This window comes from Lynx rufus, unplaced genomic scaffold, assembly GCF_022079265.1.
Source record: "Lynx rufus isolate CCGP_SWC_20201006 ecotype Redwood Valley unplaced genomic scaffold, mLynRuf1.p SCAF_9, whole genome shotgun sequence".
NCBI classification, from domain to species: domain Eukaryota; kingdom Metazoa; phylum Chordata; class Mammalia; order Carnivora; family Felidae; genus Lynx; species Lynx rufus.
Window position 1 is genome coordinate 26,989,575 of NW_025814897.1, and position 26,927 is coordinate 27,016,501.

The 26,927-nt window shown below is 46.7% G+C and overlaps 1 protein-coding gene across 1 annotated transcript in view; it reads left to right on the forward strand.

Annotated features, from left to right (window-relative positions):
- The first annotated feature begins 7,235 nt into the window (after window positions 1-7,235).
- The window catches only part of ST14 (ST14 transmembrane serine protease matriptase), a 43,587-nt gene continuing 23,895 nt past the window's right edge, over window positions 7,236-26,927 (forward strand). Inside the window, exon 1 of the mRNA XM_047071060.1 lies at window positions 7,236-7,495. Within this exon, the coding sequence (XP_046927016.1) occupies window positions 7,415-7,495 (81 nt within the window). The 5' untranslated portion in view covers window positions 7,236-7,414. The remainder of the gene's footprint in view (window positions 7,496-26,927) is intronic.

A 26,927-nucleotide genomic window follows, 5' to 3' on the forward strand; every position in this document is an offset into this window, starting at 1 on the left:
CATGTTGATAAAAACTCCATTAAACTCAAAGTCACTGAACTCTAATGAGAAAACTGTACCTGTGACCTTCATTTAACAAAGGAGATAGGACAAAAAAAAAAAAAGTGACATGAGAGCAAGGACTCTCAGTGTGGGGAAAAAATACAGATACAAGATAAAGTTCTGTCAATTCCTTGTGGTCCTTAATTTGAATTGGAAACATCAATATAAATTTCTGGGGTATTTTATTTCTTTAAAAAATTCCTAGCTTTGTCCACCAAACGTCCCAGAAGCAATGATCAACTAAGTAGTAATAAATATCCCTGGTACCCAGGAGATTGTCTTGAAATACCATTTCTCACTAAAAAAGACACAGGATGTCCTCAAGAAATGGCTGGTTGCATGTCTGGGCAGGGAATAAATGTATAAGAAGAACCTGGAACATCTTACCAGAAAGCAAATCAATGATCAAAGATGATTAGAACTGGACCAAAAGTAAGAGCCAATTAGAAGAGGCTCCCACCTGTCAAAGAGGGGACAATTTCAGCATCACTAAGCATAAAAATGACAAGGAACCAAAACATAGCAAATATGTTTAAAAATCCAAGAATTCATAATAATACAAAAACAAGCAAACACGCTCCAATTGGTTCTTTTGGAAGATGTTAGAGATTTAACTATTTTGAAACTGGTAAAAAAGGGAAAGACTCAGGCCTTTACCCTTCTTTTCCAATACAAACATTACCAGTGGTTGACGATATAGATGGGAAATTTTGCTTTATAGAGATATTTCAGTCAGTAAATAAACAAGGAATGATAAACTGAAAAGTTACTGTTCACATTTCCTGAATTTAGAACCTAAGCATGAAGCTGGAAATAGAAGAGATGGCCAGACAGTGCCTCATATTGAAGAAGACACCACCACATGTGAAGTTACCTTCCCTCCCTTCCACAAAAAATCACACTTAAAGAAAAAGAAGACAATGTTTAGGGTTGCCTGACTGGCTCATTCAATAGAGCATTCGACTCTTGACTCTTGATTTTGAGGTCGTGAGTTCAAGCCCTAAGTTGGGTGTGGAGCCTACCTAACGAAAGAAAAAAAAAAAAAAATCAAACCCTTATCTGATTAAGCCTCTAGCTACTACAATTCCCAGGATATACAAAGGGCAAGGGAACTCACTAACTAGACAACACTTTGAGACGACAATCAGCAAAATCCCGGGTGTGGGAAGTCTGCAGAACAAATGATATGATTTCTTCAGTAAACAAATTGTAAAGGGAGAAAACAACAAGTGGGAAGCTCTAGATTAAGGGACCTAAAAGACACATTTAAAACAAAAGAGACAGGGCTTAGTAGGTTACGTGACTCTTGATTTCGGCTCAGGTCATGATCTCGAGGTTCGTGGGATTGAGCCCTGAGTTGAGCTCTATGCTGACGGTGCGGAGCCTGCTTGGGATTCTCTGTCTCCCTCTCCCTCTGTCCCCGCCCTCTCCCCCCCCCACTCCTGCACATGTGCACTCTCTCTCCCTCTCTCGCTCAAAATAAATAAATAAACTGAAAAAAATAAATAAATAAAAGAGACAAGGAACAGGCCAACGCTAAACTGAAGTGTGTAGTGATTCAGGCCTGGATGATAAAGCCATAGAAAGAAAAATCAGAAAATAGTCACCTCAGATGTTAACATTGTGACTGCTCCTAGTGGGGGGTTGGGGCACAGGGGTTATTTCTGGGACAGGCACACAGAGGGCCCGGGGGCGGGCTGGTGTTGACAGGTTCCGGTTCCTCTCACGGGGTGGCGATGACTAGGGTGTTGCTGTAGAATAATCCAGTAAACTGTGTACTTGTTTTATGCTGTTTGAGTGCTAACAGAAAACCAGAAACATTTACTTACATTTTCACTTATTCGTTTAGGTTTTAAATATTTTAACAAACACTTTTTGTGAAGTGGAGAAATCAACAGACACTGCTCCTTGCCTTCAGGAGTTTGTGTTCTGAGAGGGCAGTGATGTAGCGCCGGGATCTTGCACTGTAATCACAGCAGATCGGATCAGAGAGGAGCGAAGCGGAAGAAGGCAGGGCTTCAGGAGGTGGTTGGGGTGCGGTCCAGGGAGGAGATGAGAGATGATGGTGGCTTGGAAGAAGGACACAGCACTGGAAAAGAGGAATAGATAGATTTCAAATATACTTTGGAGGTAGAACTGTCCAAGACCTTGAGAACAGGGGGCAAACCCAGCTGGAGCGGACTGTACCAGACGGGATTTGTTTGTTCCTTGTTGTTTGTGAGTAGGATAAGGGAAAAAAAGTCAGTGAAGTCTTTTGAACTGTTTTGACCAAGTGGATGATGAAGCCACTTGCTAAGATGGCTGGATCCATAGTAACCTAAGTGAGATGGGACTCATGGTATTCAAGCCTGGTGGAGGTGCCTGGCTCAGTCAGTAGAGCATGTGACTCCTGATCTCAGGGTCATGAGTTCAAGCCCCATGCTGGGCCTAGAGCTCACCTACAAAAATAAAACCTGCTGTCCTGCTAGGAAAGAAGGGTTCCTAGAGCATCACTGCTGGTCTTATGGAGCTAAGAAATGCCTTGCACACAGAGGCACTCAGTGCTATGCTCTGAATGCAATACACCTGAAGTGCATTTAATGTAATTCCAGATCAAGAGGAAGCAACGTGGGCCAAGACCCTTCTCTACGATCGATCACTGTGTCAGGTCAACTTCCTGAGTGCTGAATGTGACAGAGGAGCAAATTAACTATACATCATTACATTAAACCCATTTGGTTTCCTTCTCATAAAATTAGGATATATAAGCTAAATACTTTTATTCCTACACTATAAATGGAGAAACCCAAGAGCAGAAGTCTGAGCAGGGGATGATATACTGATATTCTCATCAGCTTCATGGGCTGTCCTCACTCGTTTCTTGCAACACTTTTTTCTTTTTTTTTAAGTTTATTTATTTGTTTTGAGAGGGAGAGAGTGAGCGATCAGGGGAGGGGAGAGACAGAGAGAGGGAAAGAGAGAATCCCAAGCAGACTTCATGCTGTCTGTGCAGAGCCTGACGTAGGGTCAGTCTCATGAACCATGAGATCAAGAGTCAGATGCTTAACCAGCTGAGCCACCCAGGCGCCCCTCTTGCAACAAATTAAACAGCTCTTACGTGGATCAGCACAATCAAATGCCCTGTAACGTAAGCTCTGATTGAGGAGAATACCAATTTCTGGGAGCACTGAGGAAGAGAGATTAATATGCCCGGAGAAAGTTCCACTGAGTGATATTTTAGCTTAATTTGGATTTCTGCAGGACAAGGGGAAAAGGTGGGGCAGGGTGAAATAATCAGGCAGGGAGAAGGCTGAATCACCTTGGGGCTACCAAACAATTCATATTTATACCTTGCATTTTTACCTTGACAGGGAAGTGGTAGAGCAGCAGCAGCACAAAAGCAAAAGTGGGGCTACGTGCCAGCACCATAAACCCCTTTGTTCGAGAAGGTGTGGATACATTCACAGATGTATCCATCTGTATCCGTAAGTCGTTCACTCTGCTCCACCCCTTCATTCCAATCCTCCCCCACACCCCACACCTCTTGTCAGACTTCTCCTGGCAGAAGTGAGACTAGCCTGCTGGCCTGGCACAATCTGCTTCAGCTGGGTTTGCCACCCACCCCCCTGTTCTCGCCATCTTGGACAGTGACAGAGCTCTGGGATTTTAAACCGGGGCTGGGTCTACCCAAAGTGGCCCCCCTCTCTCCCATGTTATCATCAGCTGAAGCCTGTTTTTTGGCCTGTAGGGCCAAAGGGCATTGGGCTAATTGGGGAGGCCTTTGGAGGGGGTCCCAGTGACACAGCCCTGCCTTCCCCAGCAGACAGAGTCCTGGGGTCAGGGTGAGAAAGGCTTATCCTCAGATGGCTGACAGCTTTGGAGTGGGGCTGTTTGGAGCAAGCAGGGGACGATGGAGGCTGCATGAGTCGGTCTTTGCCGCAAAGAAATGACACGGGCCTCACACTGAAATGTGGGTTTGAGTCTGGGTTTACCCCTTAAGAGTGTGAGAACCTGGCTACATCCTTTAGGCTGCATGCCCATGGCTTTCTTCACTTACAATTTAGGAATAAAAGTACTTATCTCACATAATACAATTTTATGAGGATTAAACCAAATCGGTTTAATGTAAATGGGCCTGACACAGTGATCGTAGAGAAGGGTCTCCGTCTGAATCCTTTCCTCTTAATCTGGAATCACAGTAAATGCCCTGCATACGTATTGCGTCCAATAGCACTAAGTGCCTTCTGTGTGCAAGGCATTTATTAGCTCTGTGGGATAAGAGATGATGCTCTAGGAACCTAGAAGACGATAGGAGACACTCCTTTTTCAGCAGAACAGCATGTTTTAGTGCCACGAACCCTATCTCATTGTTGTTACCTTGGATCTGGCTTACTTTCAATCACCCACACTAACTGAAGGGTATCATGTCATTGGTAATGGTAGTGCCTACAATGTACTGTCGGTGACTTTGTCCTGCTGTGCAGAAAATTATTTTTGATAGCTTCTCTTTAGCTTTGGAATGCTTTCTATAGGCAACGGCAGACTTATTTTCCTTTATTAAATTGACACGAATTATTTTGCTAGTGTTCTATGCTCTGAGGACTCAAAGTTGAGTGAGACACTGACAGAAATGCAAAAAAAAAAAAAAGGTGACAAATCCCATGATAAAGGTACAAGCAGATCTAGTTCTGGTTTAGAGGGAAAGAAGATCTCATGGAGGAGGTAATATATCAGGATGGGCTAGGTTTGCCACAATGTTGAATGACCGTGAACTCTCAGTGGCTTCACGTCCCGGAAGCTGACTTCTCACTCATGCTCCATAGCCAGTGCTCATCGCATCTGCAAGAGTCTCCGCCCACTGCAGCCCCTTAGGATCACAGGGTGATGGAGGTTTTGTCTGTACAAGTACCTCACTGGGGAAGAGGGCTTGGGAGTGCGTATTCCTTCCTTAGGCCCCTACCTGGAAGTGGTGTTTATTGTTTAACATTTCCTCGTCCACAGCTAGCCATGTGACCACACCTAACTTCAAAGTGGAAGGAGTGCAATCCTCGCCTGTGCCCAGAAGGCAGAATGCTAAAAGCCCTCAGTGAATAACGACAACACACTCATGACTACCGTGGGAGACTGTCCCAATGTGCAGAGACGAGTGTGAAGGAGAAGGGCTTGTCAGTGCACAAGGGCCTTTAGGAAAGGTGCACATGTCGGAAAGTCTGGTTTCAGGGACAGGGTCCAAACAGGAATGCTGGGAAGCAAGCTTGCAAAGGAAGACAGGTCACACTGTGAGAGCCATGCTAAGGAGGCTGGATTTGATCCAGGAGACACTGAACGTTCTACAGAAGCTGTGGCTTCGGAAGAGTAACTTGAGGGGCTCTTGGGTGGCTTAGTCAGTTAAGCGTCCAACTCTAGATTTTGGCTCAGGTCATGATCTCACGGTTCATGGGTTCAAGTGCTGCACTGGGCTCTGTGCTGGCAATGTGGAGCCTGCTTGGGACTCTCTCTCTCTCTCTTTCTCTGCCTCTCCCCAGCTCTTTCTCTCTCTTAAAATAAATAAATTAAACTTAAAAAAGGAAGAGTAACTTACAGGAGGGATCAGAGGATGGCAAACTGGAGACAGGAGATCCATTTGCTCTTATGTAAATCCAGGAAAAGGGTGATAAAGGTTTGCTTTCAAGGGGTCTTCTAAAGGGGGAGGAAAGAAAAGAGCTATACATATAAGCAACTTGAGAGAAAGACTTGACCGGATTTGGAACTAATTAGATACAAGGTATAAGAGGGTGGACAGTGAAAGATAAGTCCAAGATTTTGAGCCTAGGAGACCACTGTTACAGCTAGAGAAAGAGTGGAAGATGGTCAAGTCTGGAAAGGAAGTTTGGGGCTTGTTGTTTGCAAAGTGGGAATTTTTATTTTGCTTTTGTTTCCCAGCACCTATAACAGTACTTAGCATATAATATGTGCTCAATAATATTTGTTGATTATGTAATACCAGTAGAGCACAAATGGAGAAGTTCCCAAGCAATTATTACTGTTTAAAGTCTTTTTTTTTTTAAGTTTATTCATTTATTATTCCAGAGAGAGAGAGAGAGAGAGAACAAGCAGGGGAGGGGCAAAGAGAGGGGGCGGGGGAGACACAGAATCCAAAGCAGGCTCCAGGCTCTGGGCTATCAGCACAGAGGCGGATGTAGGGCTCTGAACTCACTGTGAGATCATTGCCTGAGCTGAAGTCAGATGCTTAAGGGACTGAGGCGCCCAGGTGCCCACTCCCCCACCCCCCGCCCAGCAATTATTAATGCAGAATTGGGACTCCTTCGTGATGTCAGTAAGAGGAAGGCAGATTTACCTATTTGAAGCCATAAGATGAGATGAGTCGTCAAGAAAGTGTAGAGAAAAAAGGGGGGAGGCTGAAGAGATTACTTTGGGAACCTTGACATTTAGAGGCCAGAGAGTAGAACCAGAGTCCAGGGAAGGTGAACATTTGAGGATGGAATCAATCAGTACTGGCTGCTGCAAACAGGTGCAGGATGCTGGGGACAGGTAAGATGGCGTTTGGTGGAGCAGCTAGAGCCTTTGGTCACCCACCCAGGGAAAGGTGGACACGAACGACAGCAAGGGCCTCCTAGCAGTGGGGGACAGGTAGCAACAAGCCGTGGGGCAGGAGGGCAGTGGCTGGAGGGGAGGCGGGGTCAAGGGGCGGTTCCGGTGTTTGTCTGGTTTGGAAGGGTGATAATTGAGACCTGGTCATTTAGCAAGGTGGAGAGGGATTGAAGACGCAAGAGGGAGGGAAAGAAACCATGGGTGGCATCCAGGAGGCGGATGGAAGGGTCATCCCCCAGCGCAAAGCGCCACCTCTAGGAGAGGGAGAGAGCGGGGTGGACTCACTTTTGTTGCTGTTAGGTACTCACCGAGGGCCAGTAAGCGCGGGGCACAGTTAATGCTCATGGCCACCACCGCGCAGGTCTCCGGGTCTTACTTGTCCCTCACCTCCCCGCCCTTGGCCTTGTGTTTCCCTTCGCCCCGAGGGGAGGAGGCAGGCCCCGAGGGGAGGAGGCAGAGCGGGGCTCTGCGCGGGGCGGGAACCGGCGAGGGGGCGGCGGGGCCTGGGAAAGGTGCGCCGGCGAGGCGGACGGACGGCGGGGCGGGCCCCGGGGAGGCCACACCCTGAAACTACCTGCCTGGGACAGGAAGAGTGAGGGCGAGAGCGACCGCCGGCGGCCAGCACGCGGGGTTGCTACCGGAACTCGGCACGCCCCACGCCCCCCGTGTCCCCCGCGCTCCTAGCGCCCCGGTGCGCCCCTGTGCGCCCCGCGCCCTTCGCGCCCCTAGCGCCCCGACGGCGATGGGAGCCAGCCGCCCGCGGGGACCACGCCTCTGAGACCCGCGACCGACCGCTGGTACCATGAAGAGCAATCGGGCACGCAAGGGCGGAGGGGGTTCCAAGGACCTCGGCGCAGGACTCAAGTACAGCTCGCGGCCTCAGGTTGGCGAGGGGCGCGGCGGGCTTTGCGGGCATCGTCGGGGCCCGGGAAGCCACCAGTGTGGCCGGGAGCGGGGCGACGGGAGCGGGCGCCGAGGGCCCGGGCGCTTTGTCTTGGCAAAGGGAACCGCTCCATTGCCCATTTGTGGCCCGGGCGCTGGCCGGCCCGACAGGTGGAATTTCCTGTTTGGCGGGTGCCTGGCGGACCTTTGGTACCAGCCCTGCCGCGCGCCAGCCGGCCCAGGTGGAGGCGGCAACCCTCGGGTCCTTGGAGACTCCGAGTCTCTCCTCCAGCCTTCCTGCCCACTCGGTCCTTTCCCTGACCCGAGAAAAGGGCTCCATCTCGGTCCCTCCATTAACTCCGCACTCTTAGTGCACATCTGGAAAGGACCATGGGCGGAGGCCCGGAGTGTGGTGATTTGGGCTGAGTAAGGATGGTTTCCAGGGGGCCTTGGGGTCATAGCCATCCTTGGTCGCTGCGGGAGTTCGTTGTTTTCCTTCCTGGTCAGAGGGCATTTTGCGACCTTTGCAGAGGGCTACTGGGAGACCAGAGCTCTGAGTGCCATAGAGCCTGGTGCTAAGGACCCCAGGGTTGGACTTGTCTGGCCTTCTCTAAGAGGGTATGAAGCCCTTTGGGAAGGTGATTTTGTGAGAAGGGATGTAAGAACGTGTGTCTTGAGCCTTTTGGAAGATGCCCAAGCAGGAAGCTCTTGTTTGGCAGACAAAATCGCCGGAGACCTTAAGCCTTGATGTAAGAGTTGGGGATGGGTTGGTGCTTTATTGATGGACACACCTAGTGGCAGCGCCCAGGCAGGACTAGCAACCAGACCTCTGCCTCTGTCCAGCTGGGACCCTGGGTTTCCCTGAAATGCCAGAGAAGCCCAGGTCATGGCTGGCGCTGGGTGGGTGCTGAGGGGGGGGTTGCGTTTTGTGAGGGAGCTTTCTCTGCAGGTGAGGGGTGGCTCTGCATGGCCCGCACTCTTTCTACTCTCCTGGTCCTGTAACATCTGCTGCCCCAGGTTGCGCCATTGCTTCACATAGGCCAGATTTTGTAGCTCTCTGAAATCAGTTCCTTTTCTCCAAGCAGCATCTTGACTTAAGACCAGATTCTGGGGCTGCTGTGGCTAGCTGGACCACAGAAAGCAGCTGGGCTTGGACACTCTTGTTTTCTCCATTTTTCACTTCCTACGTGGAAGGAAGCATGGATAGGGCAGCCAGCCTGGAGCCCCGGGCCTGTGTTCCTGCGGAGGCTCCCTGCTCGAGGCGGGTTCCCCAGATGTATGCCTTCTGTTTTCCTTTCTGTAACTGCCATGTTTACGAATCCTTGATAATTACGAATTGTTGATAATTGCCCGTTGGGGCTCTAGACTCCTGCCTCCTCAGCAGAGGGCCTGCTGTTTGGTATTTGTTATTTCAGGGCTGGCTTGTTTTTTTTTCCCCCCTCAACTTCCCTTTGTGGGATTCTGCAGTCTTCCTCTGTGCTGCCTCACTGCCCACACCCCCTCCCCTACCGGGGGCTGGGCCTGGGGCCCATCCCCACACTCCTGTCAGCCGGCTCTCTCTTGTCCCATGCAAGCCCTTCCTCATTTTCTCATCTTCTGTGAAGCTCACGCATTCTCTATTCCATTGGGTTCTTCCTTCCACCTCTGATTCTGTGACTTTTCTTCCTGCGGGTCACCCTCTCTGTCTTTTCTCCCGCTGAGCTCCATTGAACCACCTCTGTACCTAGTCCCGGGCTGGGCACTAGGAGGGATGGAAGGTTCTCAAAGACAAAATAAGATATGATTGTTTCCCTAAGGAAATTACAGTCTTGAAAGCCATGCTAAGAGAGTTGTGCAAAAGTCAGATGTGGTGCAGTGTGCCCTGAAGAAAGTAGCTTGCTGTGCCCAAAGCTCATTTCTGTTTCTCCAGGAAGTCATTGAATATTCCTTCCCATTCCATGCCTTAGCAGAAAGCTCACTCTCTGGATCACCCTGCAGTGTTTGCAGTCAGGATCTGCAGACTCTGCCTTGACCTGTTCCCTGACCAGGAGGTGCAGCTTCTGCCCCAGGGTTTGCCTGGCTGGGTTTGCCTGAGCCCCACCTGGGGACTATTGTTTCCGAGTTCCATGTTCTGGCATTCCCATTCCTGCACGGATGGAGAAGGATTGGTCTTAAAATTCTTGTATGTGACTGCATCCTTCCCAAGACTGATGACTCTGGCCCCTGCCCTACCCAACCCTGTTCCCAGTAAGTAGGAAGTGGCCACCTCAGTGTTCCCTACTGTCTCCAGGGCCCTGATGTGCACATGGTGTTTGGGGATCGTGTGAGCCCTCCCTCCATGAGAGCAGGTTCACAGATGCCAATTATTATGGCCACCAGTGAGAACTGGGAAGCCCGCCTCACTGAGTGTCTGGGCCCTTGTTGTAAGTGTCTGGGCCCTTGAGTGTCTGGGCCCTATTTGATGGAGCTATTTGAGCTCCATTGGTTCCTTCTCAAGTCAAGATTGCCCTGGGTAGGAGTCAGTATCCCCCAGGCATATGGAGACCAGGATTGGGAAATCAGGTGTGGGGGCTATTCAGAGTCATCTCTTTGGTAACTGGTCAAACATTCACTCATCCATGTAACAAATATTTATTATATACCTACCTACTGAGCATGTGCCAGGTACTGGACAATGACACTTGAGAGAGGTCCTAGTCCTATAGCCCCTGCCTTCAAGGAATACCCAGTATAGTGTGGAATATGGGGGGGGGGTTAAGTTCTGTGTGTATGATAAGTACTAGATTCCAGAGAAACCCAGGGTGGGCACCTAGGTAACAGCTAAGGGTCAGGGTAGGGGAATTGGGACCTGAGGCCATCTGTGAGTTCCGGAGTGTCCACCATGGAGCTAAGACCTGGTGCCTCTGCTTTTCTGGTGGGTGATCTCAGATGTTACCTAATCTGAGCCTCAGTTTCTGTGGCTATAAAATGGGGATGACATATGTGTTACAGGTTTGTTGCAAGAATTAACAGGGATACTTTACATGAAAGCCCTTTGTAAGTTGCAGCCTGGTGTACAGATCACACAGTTTTGATTTCTTTCTTTTTTTTATTTAGTATTTTATTTTATTTTATTTTTTAAATTTACATCCAAGTTAGTTAGCACATAGTGCAACAATGATTTCAGGAGTAGATTCCTTAATGCCCCTTACCCATTTAGCCCATCCCCCTCCCACAACCCCTCCAGCCACCCTCAGTTTGTTCTCCATATTTATGAGTCTCTTATGTTTTGTCCCCCTCCCTATTTTTATATTATTTTTGCTTCCCTTCCCTTGTGTTCATCTGTTCTCTGTCTAAAGTGCTCATATGAGTGAAGTCATATGATATTTGTCTTTCTCTGACTAATTTCACTTAGCATAATACCCTCCAGTTCCATCCACGTAGTTGCAAATGGCAAGATTTCATTCTTTTTGATTGCCGAGTAATACTCCATTGTGTGTGTGTGTGTGTGTGTGTGTGTATATATATATATATATATATATATATATATATATATATATACCTACCAAATCTTCTTTATCCATTCATCCATCGATGGACATTTGGGCTCTTTCCATACTTGGGCTATTGTTGGTAGTACTGCTATAAACGTGGGGGTGCATGTGTCCCTTCGAAACAGCACACCTGTATCCCTTGGATAAATGCCTAGTAGTGCAATTGCTGGGTCGTAGGGTAGTTCTATTTTTAGTTTTTTGAGGACCCTCCATACTGTTTTCCAGAGTGGCTGCACCAGCTTGCATTCCCACCAACAATGCAAAAGAGATCTCTTTCTCCGCATCCTCACCAACATCTGTTGTTACCTGAGTTGTTAATGTTAGCCATTCTGACAGGTGTGAGGTGGTATCTCATTGTGATTTTCATTTGTATTTCCCTGATGATGAGTGATGTGGAGCATTTTCTCATGTGTTGGTTGGCCATCTGGATGTCTTCTTTGGAGAAGTGTCTATTCATATCTTTTACCCATTTCTTCACTGGATTATTTGTTTTTTGGGTGTTGAGTTTGATAAGTTCTTTGTAGATTTTGGATACTAACCCTTTATTTGATATGTGTTTGCAAATATCTTCTCCCTGGATTTCTGAGTTGGAAACAGCCTGGAGACAACAAGAAGGTGAAGTAGTATTGGTAGGAGGAGTGTGCAGAGGCTGAGAACTAAGGTTGTCAGCAGGGCACTGGCCTCCCAGAAGTGCTGGCCTGTCCCACTGAACACAGGGAATCTCTTTGGGAGGAGCTGGGAAATGAGACCACCCTTTATGCAGCTTCTATGAGAAAGATCCTTTTACGGAAAAGAAATGTGTGCCTACGACCTATGACTGACTCCTCATCCCTGTCTTCCTCCCTCCCATACAGAACGAAACTTTAAAAAACTTACTTCTTCTAGGTTCTCTTGAGCAGGTACTGGGGCTGTCTGGGATGCCCATGTGCCATGACAGTGTGTGCAGTGGGTGAGGGCACAGCAGGGGAGGTGGGCAGTTCTTTAGGTGGGGACTCACCTCCCAGGCAACCTGCCTATCCCAGGATGCTTCCTGGCACCTCAGTCCTGGGAAGACCTGGACCTTCATGGCCTCACTTAGGGGATGGGAAAACTGAGGCAGAGAAGACAATCCTAGCTCGGTAGCTGCCTGTGTCTGAAGCCTAAGTTGTGTAAACCTGTGAGGACCCTCCGCGGGTGGATCTGCCCAGAGCCGGCTTGTTGGTGGTGACGATGCCATGTCAACACAGCCTCCCTGACCTGGGCCTGTCACGCTGCACCCTGGGGGGTGTGGCTGCCTGCCCTGTGGCTGGTGGCTGGTGGCCACTGTGATGCTGGAGTTCCCCTGGTGTCACTTCCTTCTTGGGCTTCTGGTTCTGACCAGATGGTTGGCTCATGTCTCTCCTAAGAGAGAGAGTCTGTTCTTAGAAGACAGTGTGACAGAGCCACTGGGCCCAGGGCCCAAAGATGTTGCTTCTGACATTGTGCATATGCTACTGGAGTGTTGAGATCATTGCTAGCATTTGTTGATCATATACCGTGTATTATACCTCTCAGTGTTATTATTACCCTTTTATAGGTGAGGAAAATGAAGCACAGAGAGGCTAAGCAACTTGCCTAAGGTCACAGAGTGAAACAGTAGTGGGACTGGAATTTGAAGCCAGGTAGTCTGGCTCTGCTCTATTCTGCTTGGGCCTCCAGAGTGTAGGACGGCTGTCAGTCCAGTGTGCTCAGGGTGGGATGGATTACTAAGGGTGAGAAGGAGTTTGGTTTGGATAAGAAACTGGGTTTTGCTTGTTAGGATGTGTCTGAGGTGCTGGGGACTTACCAAAATTATAACGGCTGATTAGTAGACAGGAATGGGAACTTCTGGGCTTCTCCAAGAACTCTCACTCTGGCTGGCAGTGGTGAGAAGGTACTTGGGGTTTGTTCAGAAACGTATTTGGGGTTTTGTTCAGAGTTCATGGATAGTAATTGCCTCTTTTTCTTTGTAAGAAGTTTTCTAGACACAGGTGTCTACTAAAATTGCTGTCTTGGAATCTCATATTTTCTGAGTTTGCTTATTCTGTCCAGGCTTGGCAACAAAATCTTTAGAATTCTTGTGATAGGTGGCAAACTGGTCAAAATCTTGAATCCCTGGTGTCTCTGAGATAGTGAGGATCGTGAAAAGGTAAAGAATATGATCACAACTGTTTCTACCCTCACTAAATATGTGTATTTCAATTCAGCATCTTTCTCTATCCACACAGCAACTCTGTGAATAAAACCGCCCAGTTTAAAGCTGAGAATACTGAGGCTCAAAAGGTATGCATAATGACCCAAAGGCAATTAGAGATAGAACAAGGGTTCAAACCTAGATCTATGTGACTTCAAAGCCTACATCTTAACCGCCAAGCCATTATACAGTTGTATTCCAAAGATGACGGTCATTGATGCATATCCCCAGCAAAGTACTGGAACACATCATTAACCAGAGTGGTGAGCACCAGGCGCCGACACAGATCCACGGAAACCTCTCACACCAAACTCGTCTGGTTTCCCCTTTTGATGAGGTTACTCATCTGGTAGACCAGGAGACTGGTTGGAGATGTGCTTTCAACAAGGCTTTGAACAAAATGTAGCTTTATTTATTATACACATGATTAAAAATCATAAAGGCAATTTTAAAATGAAAAAAGGAAAGATTCACCTACCGAAGCCCACAAATAGGGTTGTTTACATTCTTCGCGCTTCTTTCCACGCCTTACCTTACGCATAGGTTTTATCTAGTTCCTTGTGCACACACAGTTTGTGTCCTGGGGAATTGCTGTATCAGCCTTTTATCTGCTTGGCGTGGCGGAGGCCTGGGGGCGGGTGGGCAGTGGGGTCCCAGTAGGTTGGTTGACTGTGCCTAAGAGGGTCCATGCATGGATCCATGTCACTGTGCAGGGGCCTGGGGTCTCTTCCCAACTCCCTCCTCGGTTCTGTGCCATTTCTTGTTTACTAACAACTCTGTTGAGGTCTTGGAGCATTTGCTTATCAGTTTTGTAAATGACACTCTTCTGGGAGGGGAAGGCCGATACCTCGAATGACTTAATTCTGAGTCAGAAGGAGCTGGACAGCCAACGTGATGGGGTGGCAGGAACAGAATTATGTTGATCTGTGTTAGGAGTTAAGTGCTGTGCTTAGGTGACCACCCTAACAGTGGAAACAAAAACCACCTCCCTCCCACAGTTGAGACGTGAGGAGAGTGAGAAGGAAGAAGCAGGGCACCAAAATAAATCCAATATTTTTTTTTTTAATTTTTTTTTTCAACGTTTATTTATTTTTGGGACAGAGAGAGACAGAGCATGAACGGGGGAGGGGCAGAGAGAGGGAGACACAGAATCGGAAACAGGCTCCAGGCTCTGAGCCATCAGCCCAGAGCCTGACGCGGGGCTCGAACTCACGGACCGCGAGATCGTGACCTGGCTGAAGTCGGACGTTTAACCGACTGCGCCACCCAGGCGCCCCTTTTTTTTTTTTTTTTTAATTTTTTTTTGTTTTTTTTTTATAAATCCAATATTTTGAGTCAGTGGCAAGCTCAGTAAAACCCAGGCATGTTCTGTGGTTCCCTAAAATGTACAGTAAATTCCTCCTTCATATTTTTGTTTGGCTATACCTTTTAAAATTATTATTTAAAAAGCTAATATATGCATATTTCAAGAATTAAAAAATGAGGGAAAGTACCCTAGAGAGGCATTTTAATAATTTGGTATTGCCTATGCATCTTTCTAAAAAAAAAAAAAAAGTTGCTTTTTTTCTAAATACAAAAGTTGCTTTTTTTTCTAAGTTGCTTTTCTAAATACAAGGAAGGTGTTTTTTTTTTTGTTTTTTTTGTTTTTTTTTAAATCAAGCAATAGCAAAATATGCAAAGTAGAAAGTGAAATTCCTCTGAAATTCTTTCCTCTGGGTTTTATAACCCCTCTGAATAGTTTGGCTTATATTCTCTCACAGTCTTTAATGCATAGACTAATATTTATGTGGATGTTAATGTATGTGACATGTATTTTCCCCAGAATAGGATCATAATGTAATTCCAATTCTGTAGCTAAAGCCATGGTTGTAATCAGTTAATGCACCAAAATTTATTAACCCATGCTGGGATTGTGGAACAAGACAGCCCCATTTCTCCATCCTTAAGGAGCAGTTGGTTGACCTTGAGACAAGGCTGGGACTGGGGGGTGCACAGGGTGCTGGCGAACCCTTGAGACTGAGTTTAGTCACCTGACTAAAACCCACGGGGAGAACCCCTCCTTGGGAATCTCTCAGGGAGACACCTGAGTTGAGTTTAGAGGGATGGAAAGTACATATGAACTTTTTGACTTTTTTTTTCATTTAACATTGCATATTAGAGTTTTTTCATGATACTTCCTACTCTTTGAAAACCTGTTTTTGATTGCTGCATAAGCTTTCATCAAGTGGATGTATCATCATGTGTTTATTATTATTTGTATGTGCAAATTGAATGCATTAACGGAAATAAAGCTGTCAGGATAAGGTATGCCATTGACGAATAGCCCCTGTGGAGACCACACTGGTCTGCATTTGGAGTATGCTGTTGAATTCTGGGCACCGTGTCTTAATGGGGATATTGCTGTGAGGTTGAATGAGATAGCCAGAGGTTTAGAAAACACATTGTTTGGATAATTGAGTGGAACACGTTTCCCCAGATTAGGAGCAGACTCCAAGAGCACCATTGCTGATTGCCGATTTGGATTATTTCTAGTATTTTCGAGTATTTGGGGAGCTGCCCCCAGCTGGAGAAATTAGGCCCGCTCTATTGCAATGCTAACGTGTAGGGGTTATTGTGATGCTGAGGTTGGCACTAAAGGAAAGTGCTATTCTGCCCCGGAAAGGATGGCCCTGCGAAGATGGGAGGCAGGATGACATCTACAATTTGGCCCAGCTCTAAGAATGTGATTCCAAGGACACCGTCTCCCAAGTTTTCACCTCTTTCCTGTTCTTCTGCTTATGCCACTGGGATTCTGGTTCCTGAATGTGGACTTGGGCCTCCAGGTGCCTTACCGTCAGGCTGTGCTTTCCCATTTGCTTATCCAGGCCTTTCATCCACACTGACCCTTAGGTTTATGGCTCTGTTACCATGCCTGAGCAGAGGCTTTGGGATCTAGTCAGCTCCAGGAAGCAGGTGGACTTGGGCTTTTCCACTCACTCCTGCAGGTCCTCGCAAGGTGAATGGAGAAGCAGTCAAACAGACTGTTGTGCCTGCGTGCCGTGGAATACTACTCAGCAGTAATAAGCACACGCTCTCGGTGCATGCAGTGACTCAAATGATTCTCCAGGGAATCTTAATGAGTGAAAGAAGCCAGCAGTCTTAAAAGATTATGTCCTGGATGATTCATTTATATAACATTTTTCAAAGGACAATTTTAGAATGGGGATAGATCAGTTGGGAGGGGGCAGGGAGGAGGTGGGCACGGTTACAAAAGGGCAGATGGAGGGATCTTTGTGTGGGAAACAGAACCGGCCATTATGTTGACTGTGCAGGTGGATATAGGTCCCTACGCTGGTGATCAGTTATGTGGAACGTAATACGCACATGAACGAGTACAAGTGAAATGAGAAACCTAGGTCAGTTGTGGTATTATACCGGAGTTTCACAAGATGTTACCGTTGGGGGACACCGAGCAAAGCGTACGTACAAGGGATCTCTCCACGTTACTTCTTACAACTGCACGTGAACAAACATAGTTATCTCCATAAAAAAATGCGGTCAATGAAAAAGCACCAGCCTGTGAAATCAGCCTGTGAAATCGGCTTGTTCCTCTTGTTTAGTTTCGGGTGTAATCTCTGGTTGTGCTGCTGCTGGCAGATGTGTCTGCTCCCTGAATCCCGTGACAGTGGTGGGGGCCAGAAAAGGATCTCAGGAGAATAAGGATGGGGCCCAGGCAGATTCGGGAGGATCAAAGAGCCAGGAGAGGAGTGGGGGCTGCTGTTGGTGTTCTCTCCCACGGTGTGATCTGGAAGCAGAGATGGAATTCTCAGGTTGGAATCACAAAGGTGTTGAGTCCTGGGGGGGAACATGTACTTGACAACTAGGAGAGGAAGAGCCTGGGAGAGTCCAAACTTAGGTGGGGCTGCCTGTAACAGGTGGCCAGGCCAGGGCTGACACCAGAGTGCTTGGTGAGGGAGGGGTGAGGAGGTGCGGGGGTGCTGTCAGCAAAATCCTGGGATGTGGACTGAGCGCATTCTCTCCCCTTCCAGGGGTGGATGGAGGTACCTTGGGATACAAATCTGGAAACTTTCCTGGGCCCTGGCACCTGGGAGATTAGCCCAGCTTGCCCTGGGTAGACTACCCAAGTGTGGCTATGGAAAGAGAGGTCCCTCAATCAGCCAACCCACCAATCAAGTGCTACCTCTGGGCAGCGTCATAGAGGGGGCTGGGGAGAGAAGCAGTATGAAGAAGAAACTGGGCTACCCTGACTCCCTAAGACTGCCTGTTCTGCTTAGCGTGGCAGTGGGGTATCATTGATGCCAAGTGGGTGGTGCAGGTCATAAGGAGGTGCTGTGGATTAAGGTGGTTTATGAAAGTTTCCTGGAGGGGCATAGCCTTGAGCTGCATTTTCAAGGGCAGGTGAGTTTGGTAGGTGGTAAAGAAGAGCTGAGCCATTCTGAGTGGGCAGGATACGAGCAGCTTCCTGGCTCCTTACAGATTTGGAGGCTTCCTGGCTGGGGGCAAGGTCAAAGAGGGGGGAGTCAGCACCCCTAGACCAGCATTGTAGGGGTAGGAATCCATATGCAATGTTGGTCAAGCCTTCTTGCCTCTCGGGCCCTAGAAACACGTTGTGTCACAGGTAGAGTTTTGTAGAGTGTTCTTTAAGGCAGTTACTCTCTGAACTTCGGTGTGCACATCTGTACCTCTGTGGGAGAAGGGGTGATCGCTGATCCCCTGAGAAGCAGCAGAGGGTCCTGAGAACACTGGCTTTGGAGTCTGGAATTGAGCCTGCCACTTTATAGCTGTCTGGGTTTTTGGGTGACCCTCCTTTATGCATTTCCTCATCTGGAAATGAAACTTAGTTGTAGGCATTAGAGATAACCTATATTAAAAATGCACAAAGGTGCACAAAAATCATGAATATGTTTGTGGTGGCCTCCCTTGTCCCTCCCTGAGCTGTGAGGCACGGAGGCGATGGGGGTGAGAGCCCTGGGAACTGTCAGGGCATCCCCAGAGCCTCTGCGGGCTTTGGCCCCTTTCTGACAGCCGCCCAGGGAGACCCTGTGGTTTGGAAACCTGTCACAGTCCTTGAGGACAGTGTTTCAAGGAGTAGTCTGGACACCCCCTGGGTCCTGAGGCTACTTCAGCCAGTCCATTTATTGTTTTATTATTTTGAGGCTCTGCAAAAAATTGCATTTGAAATGGATTTTAACATTTAAAAAAATGTTTTGGAAACGACCAGAAACATGGAATACAGATGAGGCCTAGAATGTAAGTAGATGGCAGACTCCATGGCTTTGGTAGGTGAGTTGCCTCTGGGCTGTGAGCAGGTGCAGAGGTCCCTGGGAGGGGTTTCTTCTGTCCCCCTGGTCAAGAGCAGGAGGCCTTCCTAGTGCTGTTAGAGGAGAGTGCCAAGAGGGCAGAGCACCTGGGTTACCTTTGAGGCTGCACGGTAGACTTGTACTGTCCAGGGTTTTTTGATTCATTTTAATGTTTGAACTTGAACTCAGCTGTTCCACCATCCCAGAGGGAGGAATGGGCCTTGGTCGCTTTAGGCAGGTGAATGGATGGTGGGTGGAGAAATGAAAATCGTAGGTAGGCCTCTGTCATTAGCAGGAATCAGCTAATTATGTTTTACGACACCTCTACTTGGAAGGCTGTAAGGGGTTATTAACCCACTTTCTAGAGGGGAAAACTGAGGCACAGTGAGAAATATTTGCTCCAGTGGTTCAGGGTTCTCAGGCCTGATCACCAACCTAGGTGATACCCACCCCATGCCCTGAGATAGGAAAGAAGGGATTTTTATCTGGTGGTCCTGCCCCCAGTCTGTTTTCTGGGCCCTCACGGGATCTTGTAGCAGATGTGTGTGCTCCCAGGCCCACAGCCGTTGGGGCAGGGCCCAGGCATTGCAGGGAGTCGGGAAGGGGACACAGCGTGAAACCTGTGGTAGCCAGATACTGGCTGTTACAGACCTACTGAGTTTCTGTGCTGACAGAGCGCCACGGTGGCTGAGTCAGCCCCCTGGGGACTTTCCTTTCTGCTCTGACCAGGTGTGCCAAGTTGCGATTTACTTCCTCCAGTACAAATTGTTGGCTGTGGGTCAGCTTTCTGCTCCCCTAGATGGCTTGGGGGTCACAGATCCACAGGTAGCTCCGGACCCACTTTAGGGCCCCGAAGCCTCACCCATTTCCCAGCAGCTGCTTCTGGTGGGGCAGCTGAAGACAGGGACAGAGTCAAAGGGCAAGGGTGAGAGGGTTGGGCACCAAAAAGGAAGAAGGGTTTAGGGAGTCCACCGCCAGCTGACTAGGCCTCGGCTGGGAGTGTGTGTCCCCGAGGAGCTCTGGTGGCAGTCTCGGGGACTTTGGGGCGATGCTTATACCCTAATCGTGGGAGGGTCCCAGGGCAAGAAGCAAAGTGCAGCCCCATATGGCAGGTTCCTTGCATCCATGTGGTTGCTTAAAATAGGGCGGGTGGAACTCGAACCTAGCTGGTTCCTCTCACAGCAATGGGAAGTGGGTGAGCCAGGCAGGTGGCCTCTGGGAAATGGTAGGTGGTGGTTCTCCAACCGTCAGGTTCCTAAGAATAACCTGGGGGTCTTGTTAAACTTCCAGATCTCAGGGCCCTGCCCCTGATGTACACTATCAGAATCTCCAGGGGGAGAGGCTTGGGAATCTAGATGCTGAGCAAGCCCTGTGTTTGTTTTATTTTATTCTTTTATAATTTTTCGTGACCGGACAAGTCTGGGAAATATTGGGGTGGTATGATCATGGGAACTGTAGCTCCTTGTGGGTTTCTTGAGACTCCCGCTTCTGCGAGATCAATTGCCCCAGGTTGGTGAGTGGGTGGAGGATTCCAATGTGGGCTTTCTTTCCCTTCTCGTTGTCCCTTTAGTCATCTTGTGATGAACAAATCAGGTGTCCTCTCTGTGCTGGCCACTGTGAAGTCCTTGCCCCCGGAGCCTGTACATGGGCTGGCTGCTCTCTGTCCACAGCTGCTGAGTTTGGAGAGGGCCCATCTAAGTAGAGACCCTTCTCCAGCGTCACCTCTGGTATCTCAATTCTGTGCACATCTGTGCTCAGCATCACCCAGGATGACAAGTACAGTTCTAGTGTTTGGAAGTCATTCCTTGCTCTGTCGTCTGAAGTGGCTTTGAGCCATGCTGTATTCCTGGGGACCCTGGCCAGGATCTAACTCCAACTGGTATCAGGGGGTGGCCTTGAGAGTTATGCTGGCTTTGTCTTTGTCCTTGCAAAGGAGGGCATGTATGAGGGCTACAGCATCCCTCCTCACCTTGGAAAACCATTGCAGATGGCCAGACTGTCCTTTCTTGCTTGAATCATCTGAGGGGTGTGTTTTGGTTCTCATGACTGTGGTGGCAGTGATGACATCATGGAATTGGGGTCCGTCTCAGCTGATGGTGGGTATACTGAGCCACCAAAGCTATAAGTGAAGGGCACCCTGCCACAAGTCAACGACAAAGCTGACAGTGGCACATGAAGCCAACCACCGTTGTCCTTATCTCAGGTTTAAGCAAAACACCTGTGTCTCCAGCCACTGATGTCACCTCTGCCCCTTGATCTTGATCTTCAATAGCAGAAGCAGATTACCAGTTGTTGTGTGATGTCATCCCAGGACTCTGAGTGACTTCTTCAGTGTTCAGTTTCATCCCCTGCCTTCTCATCAGGTCACACCCCACCGTGGCCAAATGAGGAACAATTAAAAAAAAAATGTCTGGCATGAAGATTAACTTTTTCCTCATCTGCTCTGATTGAAATCTTGTGTAGATGTTTGGATAGTCAGTATTATTTTTGCTGTTTATAAATGTAAACATTTACCAGTTGCTTTTCTCTAGCGAAGACCACGTTCTGAGCTACCAATGACAAATTCTGGCTTTGGATTTGCTGGTCCTTGGAGCCCATGGAAGGGTGGCCCTGGAGAGTTGGAGCTGGTGACAGGGGACCCAGGAGAAGTTGCCTTCCAAATGGAAGGATTTTTTTGGTTGACTTGGACACCAGGTTTTGTCTGCTTAGCATTTCACTTCCAGTTCTGGTGAATTTTTTACTTGATGGTAGTCAGGTGACTGCAAAAATCTTTCCTATATCATCAGATACCTTCTAGAAGTCATTGTTTTTGGACAGTCAGTGGCTTTGGGGAGGATATGTATCACTTGGATTTGTGTGCTTAAAACAACAGAGAGTAGATATTCTCCAGGGCTTATACATCTCCCCTCATGGATTTCTGGACTGTACTCTCTATCTCCCTCCAGGAAGTGGATGGGAATGGTGATAATCTGATCTTGTCCCTGTAGCCTATCACCTGGGTTCTCCCCCTTCAGCCCTCCAGGGTTTTCATTGTGTGTGTCTGTGTGCTCCAAGCCCTTTATGTGCATCTGTCCTTGAGGAAACCATTCCTTGCTCCCTTGTCTGAGCTGGCCTTGAGCCATGCTGTGTTTCTGGGGACTCTGGTCGTGGTCTAACTTGAGCTGGCTGGTGGGAATTGGCTTCAAGAGTTATGTGGCCTCTATCTCTGTTCATGATAATCAAGCACCTGGCTTCACAGCCCTGAGTTTTTATGTGCACCTGCTCATGTGTTTACTTTTATGAAAGAGAGAAAGGAGAGGCAGAAGCAGGCCCTGGCATATTTTGTCTTCCATTGGCTTTATGGTCCTGCAGAGAGATGGTTATGTGTAGAGAGATGGTTATGTAAGCAGTTAGGACCTGGGTGGGGGTGGAGGGAGCTCCCTGCCACCTCCTCCTGTGGAGGCTGATGGACCATATGCTTGCCTGAAACCCCAGGTAGGCTTGGAAGGGTGTGGCTCTCGTCTCAGCTTTGCTGCTTTATTGACTTCACTGCCTTTGTGACTTTGGACAGGTCACTCCCTCTCTGTCAGCCTCAGTTTCCTTATCAGTAAAGTGACTGGGTTAGGCAAGTATGATCTCTAATATGCCTAAAAATGGAGTTGAGGGTAGGGTTATAAAAGGAAGCAGTCTAGTTACTGATTAGACAACATTTCTGGGCTGAAGGGAGCCCCAGAATTCACATGCAGGGATAACCCAAACCCTGCCATTGAGCCAGTCCTCATGCTGACAGCCTTGCTCCATAGTAAGCCTGGGGGTGGCCCCTGGAGTCCGCTGTCCATGCTGTCAGCTACTTTCCCCTTCCCAAGGAACTTGCTTTCTATTTCCCTTAATACCTGCTTCCTGAGTTCCTGGAGCTGATCACATTGGGACGCAGAAAACCAGGATCTAATCTGGGTCTGCCACCAAGTAGCTATGTGACCTTGCAGTCATCATCTCTCCTTGCCTTATCTATAGAGCGGGAGTGATGGCACAAGCCATGAATGATTCCAAAATAGTTGTGAAATTACTCTGGAATTTAAAAATAAACTTTTTTTTTTTTTTTTTTTTGAAAGAGAGAGAGAGCAAGCAGGGGAGAAGAGTGAAGGGAGAGAGACAGAGAGATAGAGAGACAGACCATCCCAAGCAGGTTCCATGCTTAGCAAGGAGCCTGACTTGGGGCTCAGGCCTATAACCCTGGGATCATGGCCTGAGCCAAAATTGAGAGTTGGGCGCTCAACCAACTGAGCCACTCTGTGCCCTGAAAATAAACGAAATAAGCTATTATCTTGTTACATTTCATCTAACACATGTAAACGTACACACACTCTATTCTGAGAATCTAGCCAAAACTTTACTGTTTTTTTTTTAAACATGATTATTAAACAGCCAAAGACCATTGGACATTTAATCTACATCTTGAAAGAGAAAGGCAAAGACAAAGTTCTGAATGTAAAAAAATCTAGTCTCCTAAGAAAAAGCAAGAAGGTAGTGAATTCATAAAATAAGAAAAGGTGGCTGTAAAAAGCAACCATCATGAGGCTCCTGAGCAGCTCAGTTGGCTGAATGTCTGACTCTTGATTTTGGCTCTGGTCATGATCCCAGGACTGTGGGATTGAGCACTGCATGGGGTTCTTTGCTGGGTGTGGTGCCTGCTGGGGATTCTTTCTCTCTCTTTCTCTCTCTCTCTCTGCCCCTCTCCCCTGCTTGCACTCTCTCTCTAAAAAAAAAAAAAAAAAAAAGTAACCATCAGAGAATAAAACATCACTCTTGGAAATGAAATACTGTATATGATTTTTGAAATAAAAGATTCACTGCCTTTATAATAAGGCTTGAGATCCAGTGACATTGGCCCTCTGGTTTTGTTCTTTTTATTCAGAATCTTTTGCATTTCCACATGAATTTCAGAAACAATTCATCAGTTTCTCCAAAAAGCCTGCTGAGATTTTGATCAAGATCATGCTGAATCTCTAGACAAATCTGAGGAGAATAGACAGGTATATTGAGTCTTCCAATCCATGAACATGGGATATTACTTGATTTATTTAAGTCTTTTAAAATTTTTCTCAGCAGTGTTTTGTATGTTTTACCGTACAGGTCTTGTATATCTCTTGTCAGATTTGCCCCCTAAGTATTTCATATTGTTGATGTTATTGTACATGCTATTTAAAATTTTTTTTAAATTTCCAATTGGTCATTGATAATACATAGAAATATAATTGATTTTTGTGTATTAATCTTTTATCCTGCAACCTGGCTAAACTCATTTAGTATTTCAATAGTTTTTTTGACTTACAAAGCTACAGTAATGAAGACAGTATGATATTTGCATAAAGATGGACAAAGAGACCAATGAAACAGAGTGCAGTCTGGAAAAAGACCCACAGATATATGGATAAATGATTGAAAAAAATTTTTTTTAAGTAAACTCCATCCCCAGCATGGGGCCTGAACTCACGACGCTGAGATTAAGAGTTGTATGTTCCACCAAATGAGCCAGCCAGGCACCTCTTGGACAACTGATTTTGATAAAGGTGAAAAGGCAATTCAGTAGAAAAAGGATGGTCTGTGCAACAAATATGGTCCCAATAGCGGAACAATTGGATATCCATATAAAAAAAAGAAACAAAGAAAGGAAAAGAAAAAGAGAACTTTCATCTATACCTTGCATCATATAAAAGAATTTTTAAAAGTGTTTATTTATTTATTTTTAATTTTTTTTTAACATTTATTCATTTTTGAGAGACAGACAGAGTGCGAGTGGGGGAGAGGCAGAGACAGAGAGGGAGACACAGAATCTGAAGCAGGCTCCAGGCTCCGAGCTGTCAGCACAGAGCCCGATGCAGGGCTCGAACTCACGAATTGTGAGATCATGACCTGAGCCAAAGTCAGTTGCCCAACCACTGAGCCACCCAGGTGCCCCAGTGTTTATTTATTTTTGAGAGAGAGAGAGAGAGAGAAAGGAGCAGAGAAACAGGGAGACAGAATCCTAAACAGTCTCTGCAGTGTCAACCTGAACAGGGCTTGAACTCACAAACCATGAGGTTATGACATGAGATGAAATCAAGAGTTGGATGCTTGGGGCGCCTGGGTGGTGCAGTCGGTTAAGTGTCCGACTTCAGCCAGGTCACGATCTCACGGTCCGGGAGTTCGAGCCCTGCGTCAGGCTCTGGGCTGATGGCTCAGAGCCTGGAGCCTGTTTCCGATTCTGTGTCTCCCTCTCTCTCTGCCCCTCCCCCGTTCATGCTCTGTCTCTCTCTGTCCCAAAAATAAATAAAAAACGTTGAAAAAAAAATTAAAAAAAAAAAAAGAGTTGGATGCTTAACTGACTGAGCCACCCAGGTGCCACCATATAAATTAAAAAAAAAAAAAAATTAACTCAAAATGGATCATAGGCCCAAATAAAACCTAAAACTGTAAAACTATTGGAAGAAAACATAGGAGAAAATCTTTGTTGTTTTGGATCAGGCAAAGATTTCTTCAATACAACACCAAAATCACAGTCCATAAAAGAAAAGCTTGACAAATTGAACTTCACCAAAATGAAAAACTTCTGTTCTTCAAAAGACCCTGTTAAGAGAGTGAAAATACAAGCCACAAATTAGGAGAAAATCTTTGCAAATTCTGTATTTGTTAAAAGACTTGTATCTAGAATATATAGAAAGAACTCTCAAAACTCAGTAATATGAAGATAAGCAAACCAATTTAAAAAACTAGGGAAAAAATTTGAAAAGACACTTCACCAAAGAAGATAAACAAATGGCAGTTAAGCACATGAAAAGATGTTAGACATCATTAGTCATTAGGGAAAAGCAACTTAAGACCATATGAAACCCCACTATACATCTGTTAGAATGGCTAAAATAAAAGAGATTGACCATACCAAATGTTGGATAGGATGTGGACAATGGAAGTCCTCATACACTGTTGATGGGAATGTAAAATGATACAGTCCCTTTGGGAAACAGTTTGGCAGCTTCTCAAAAAGTTAAAAATACACCTGTCATACAAACTTGCTGTTCCACTCATAGGTATCTATCCACGGGAAGTGAAAGCATATGCCAATATAAGGATTTGTACAGGAATGTTTATAGCAGCTTTATTTGTAACAGTCTCAAATTGGAAATAACCCAAATGTTCATCAACAGGTGAGTAAGTAAGCAAATTGTTGTGTATCCATATAATGGAATACTACTCAAAAATAGAAAGGAATGCACTATTAACATTAAAAACTTGGTGTGCCTGGGTGGCTCAGTTGGTTATGTGTCCGACTTTTGCTCAGGTCATAATCTCACCATCTGTGAGTTTGAGCCCCATGTCGGGCTCTGTGATTACAGCTCAGAGCCTGGATCCTGTTTCGGATTCTGTGTCTCCCTCTGTCTCTGCCCCTCCCCTGTTCACTCTGTCTCTCTCTCTCAAAAATAAACAAAACATTTTAAAAATTAAAAAAAATACATTAAAAACTTAATATCATGGATGAGTCTCAAAATATTGTGCTGAGTGGGGCACCTGGGTGGCGCAGTCGGTTAAGCGTCCGACTTCAGCCAGGTCACGATCTCGCGGTCCGTGAGTTCGAGCCCCGCGTCAGGCTCTGGGCTGATGGCTCAGAGCCTGGAGCCTGCTTCTGAGTCTGTGTCTCCCTCTCTCTCTGCCCCTCCCCCATTCATGCTCTGTCTCTCTCTGTCCCAAAAATAAATAAACGTTGAAAAAAAAAATTAAAAAAAAAAATATTGTGCTGAGTAAAAGAAGCCAGACAATAAAGAGTACATGTTGTATAATTCTATTTATAAAAAGTTCTAGAAAAAGCATACTAGTCTTTACTGATAGGAAGCAGGTAAGTCGTTGCTTTGGGACTAGAAAGGCAATCAGGGAGGAATGGGAGGGAGGCTAGAGCCCGAGGAAACTTTTGAAGGTGACAGATATGTTCATTATCTTGATTGTGGTGATGGTTTCATGGGTGTATATATATGCCAAAATTTGTATACTTTAAATATGTAGTTTATTTCATGTCAATTTTATGTCAGTGAAATTATTTTAAGAATTCCATTAAAGGTTCACAAGAATAAGTTTAAAAAATCCCAGAATAGAACCCTCTTGCACTGTTGGTGGGAATGCAAATTGGTGCAGCCGCTCTGGAAAACAGTGTGGAGGTTCCTCAGAAAATTAAAAATAGACCTACCCTATGACCCAGCAATAGCACTGCTAGGAATCTACCCAAGGGATACAGGAGTACTGATGCATAGGGGCACTTGTACCCCAATGTTCATAGCAGCACTCTCAACAATAGCCAAATTATGGAAAGAGCCTAAATGTCCATCAACTGATGAATGGATAAAGAAATTGTGGTTTATATACACAATGGAATACTACGTGGCAATGAGAAAAAATGAAATATGGCCTTTTGTAGCAACGTGG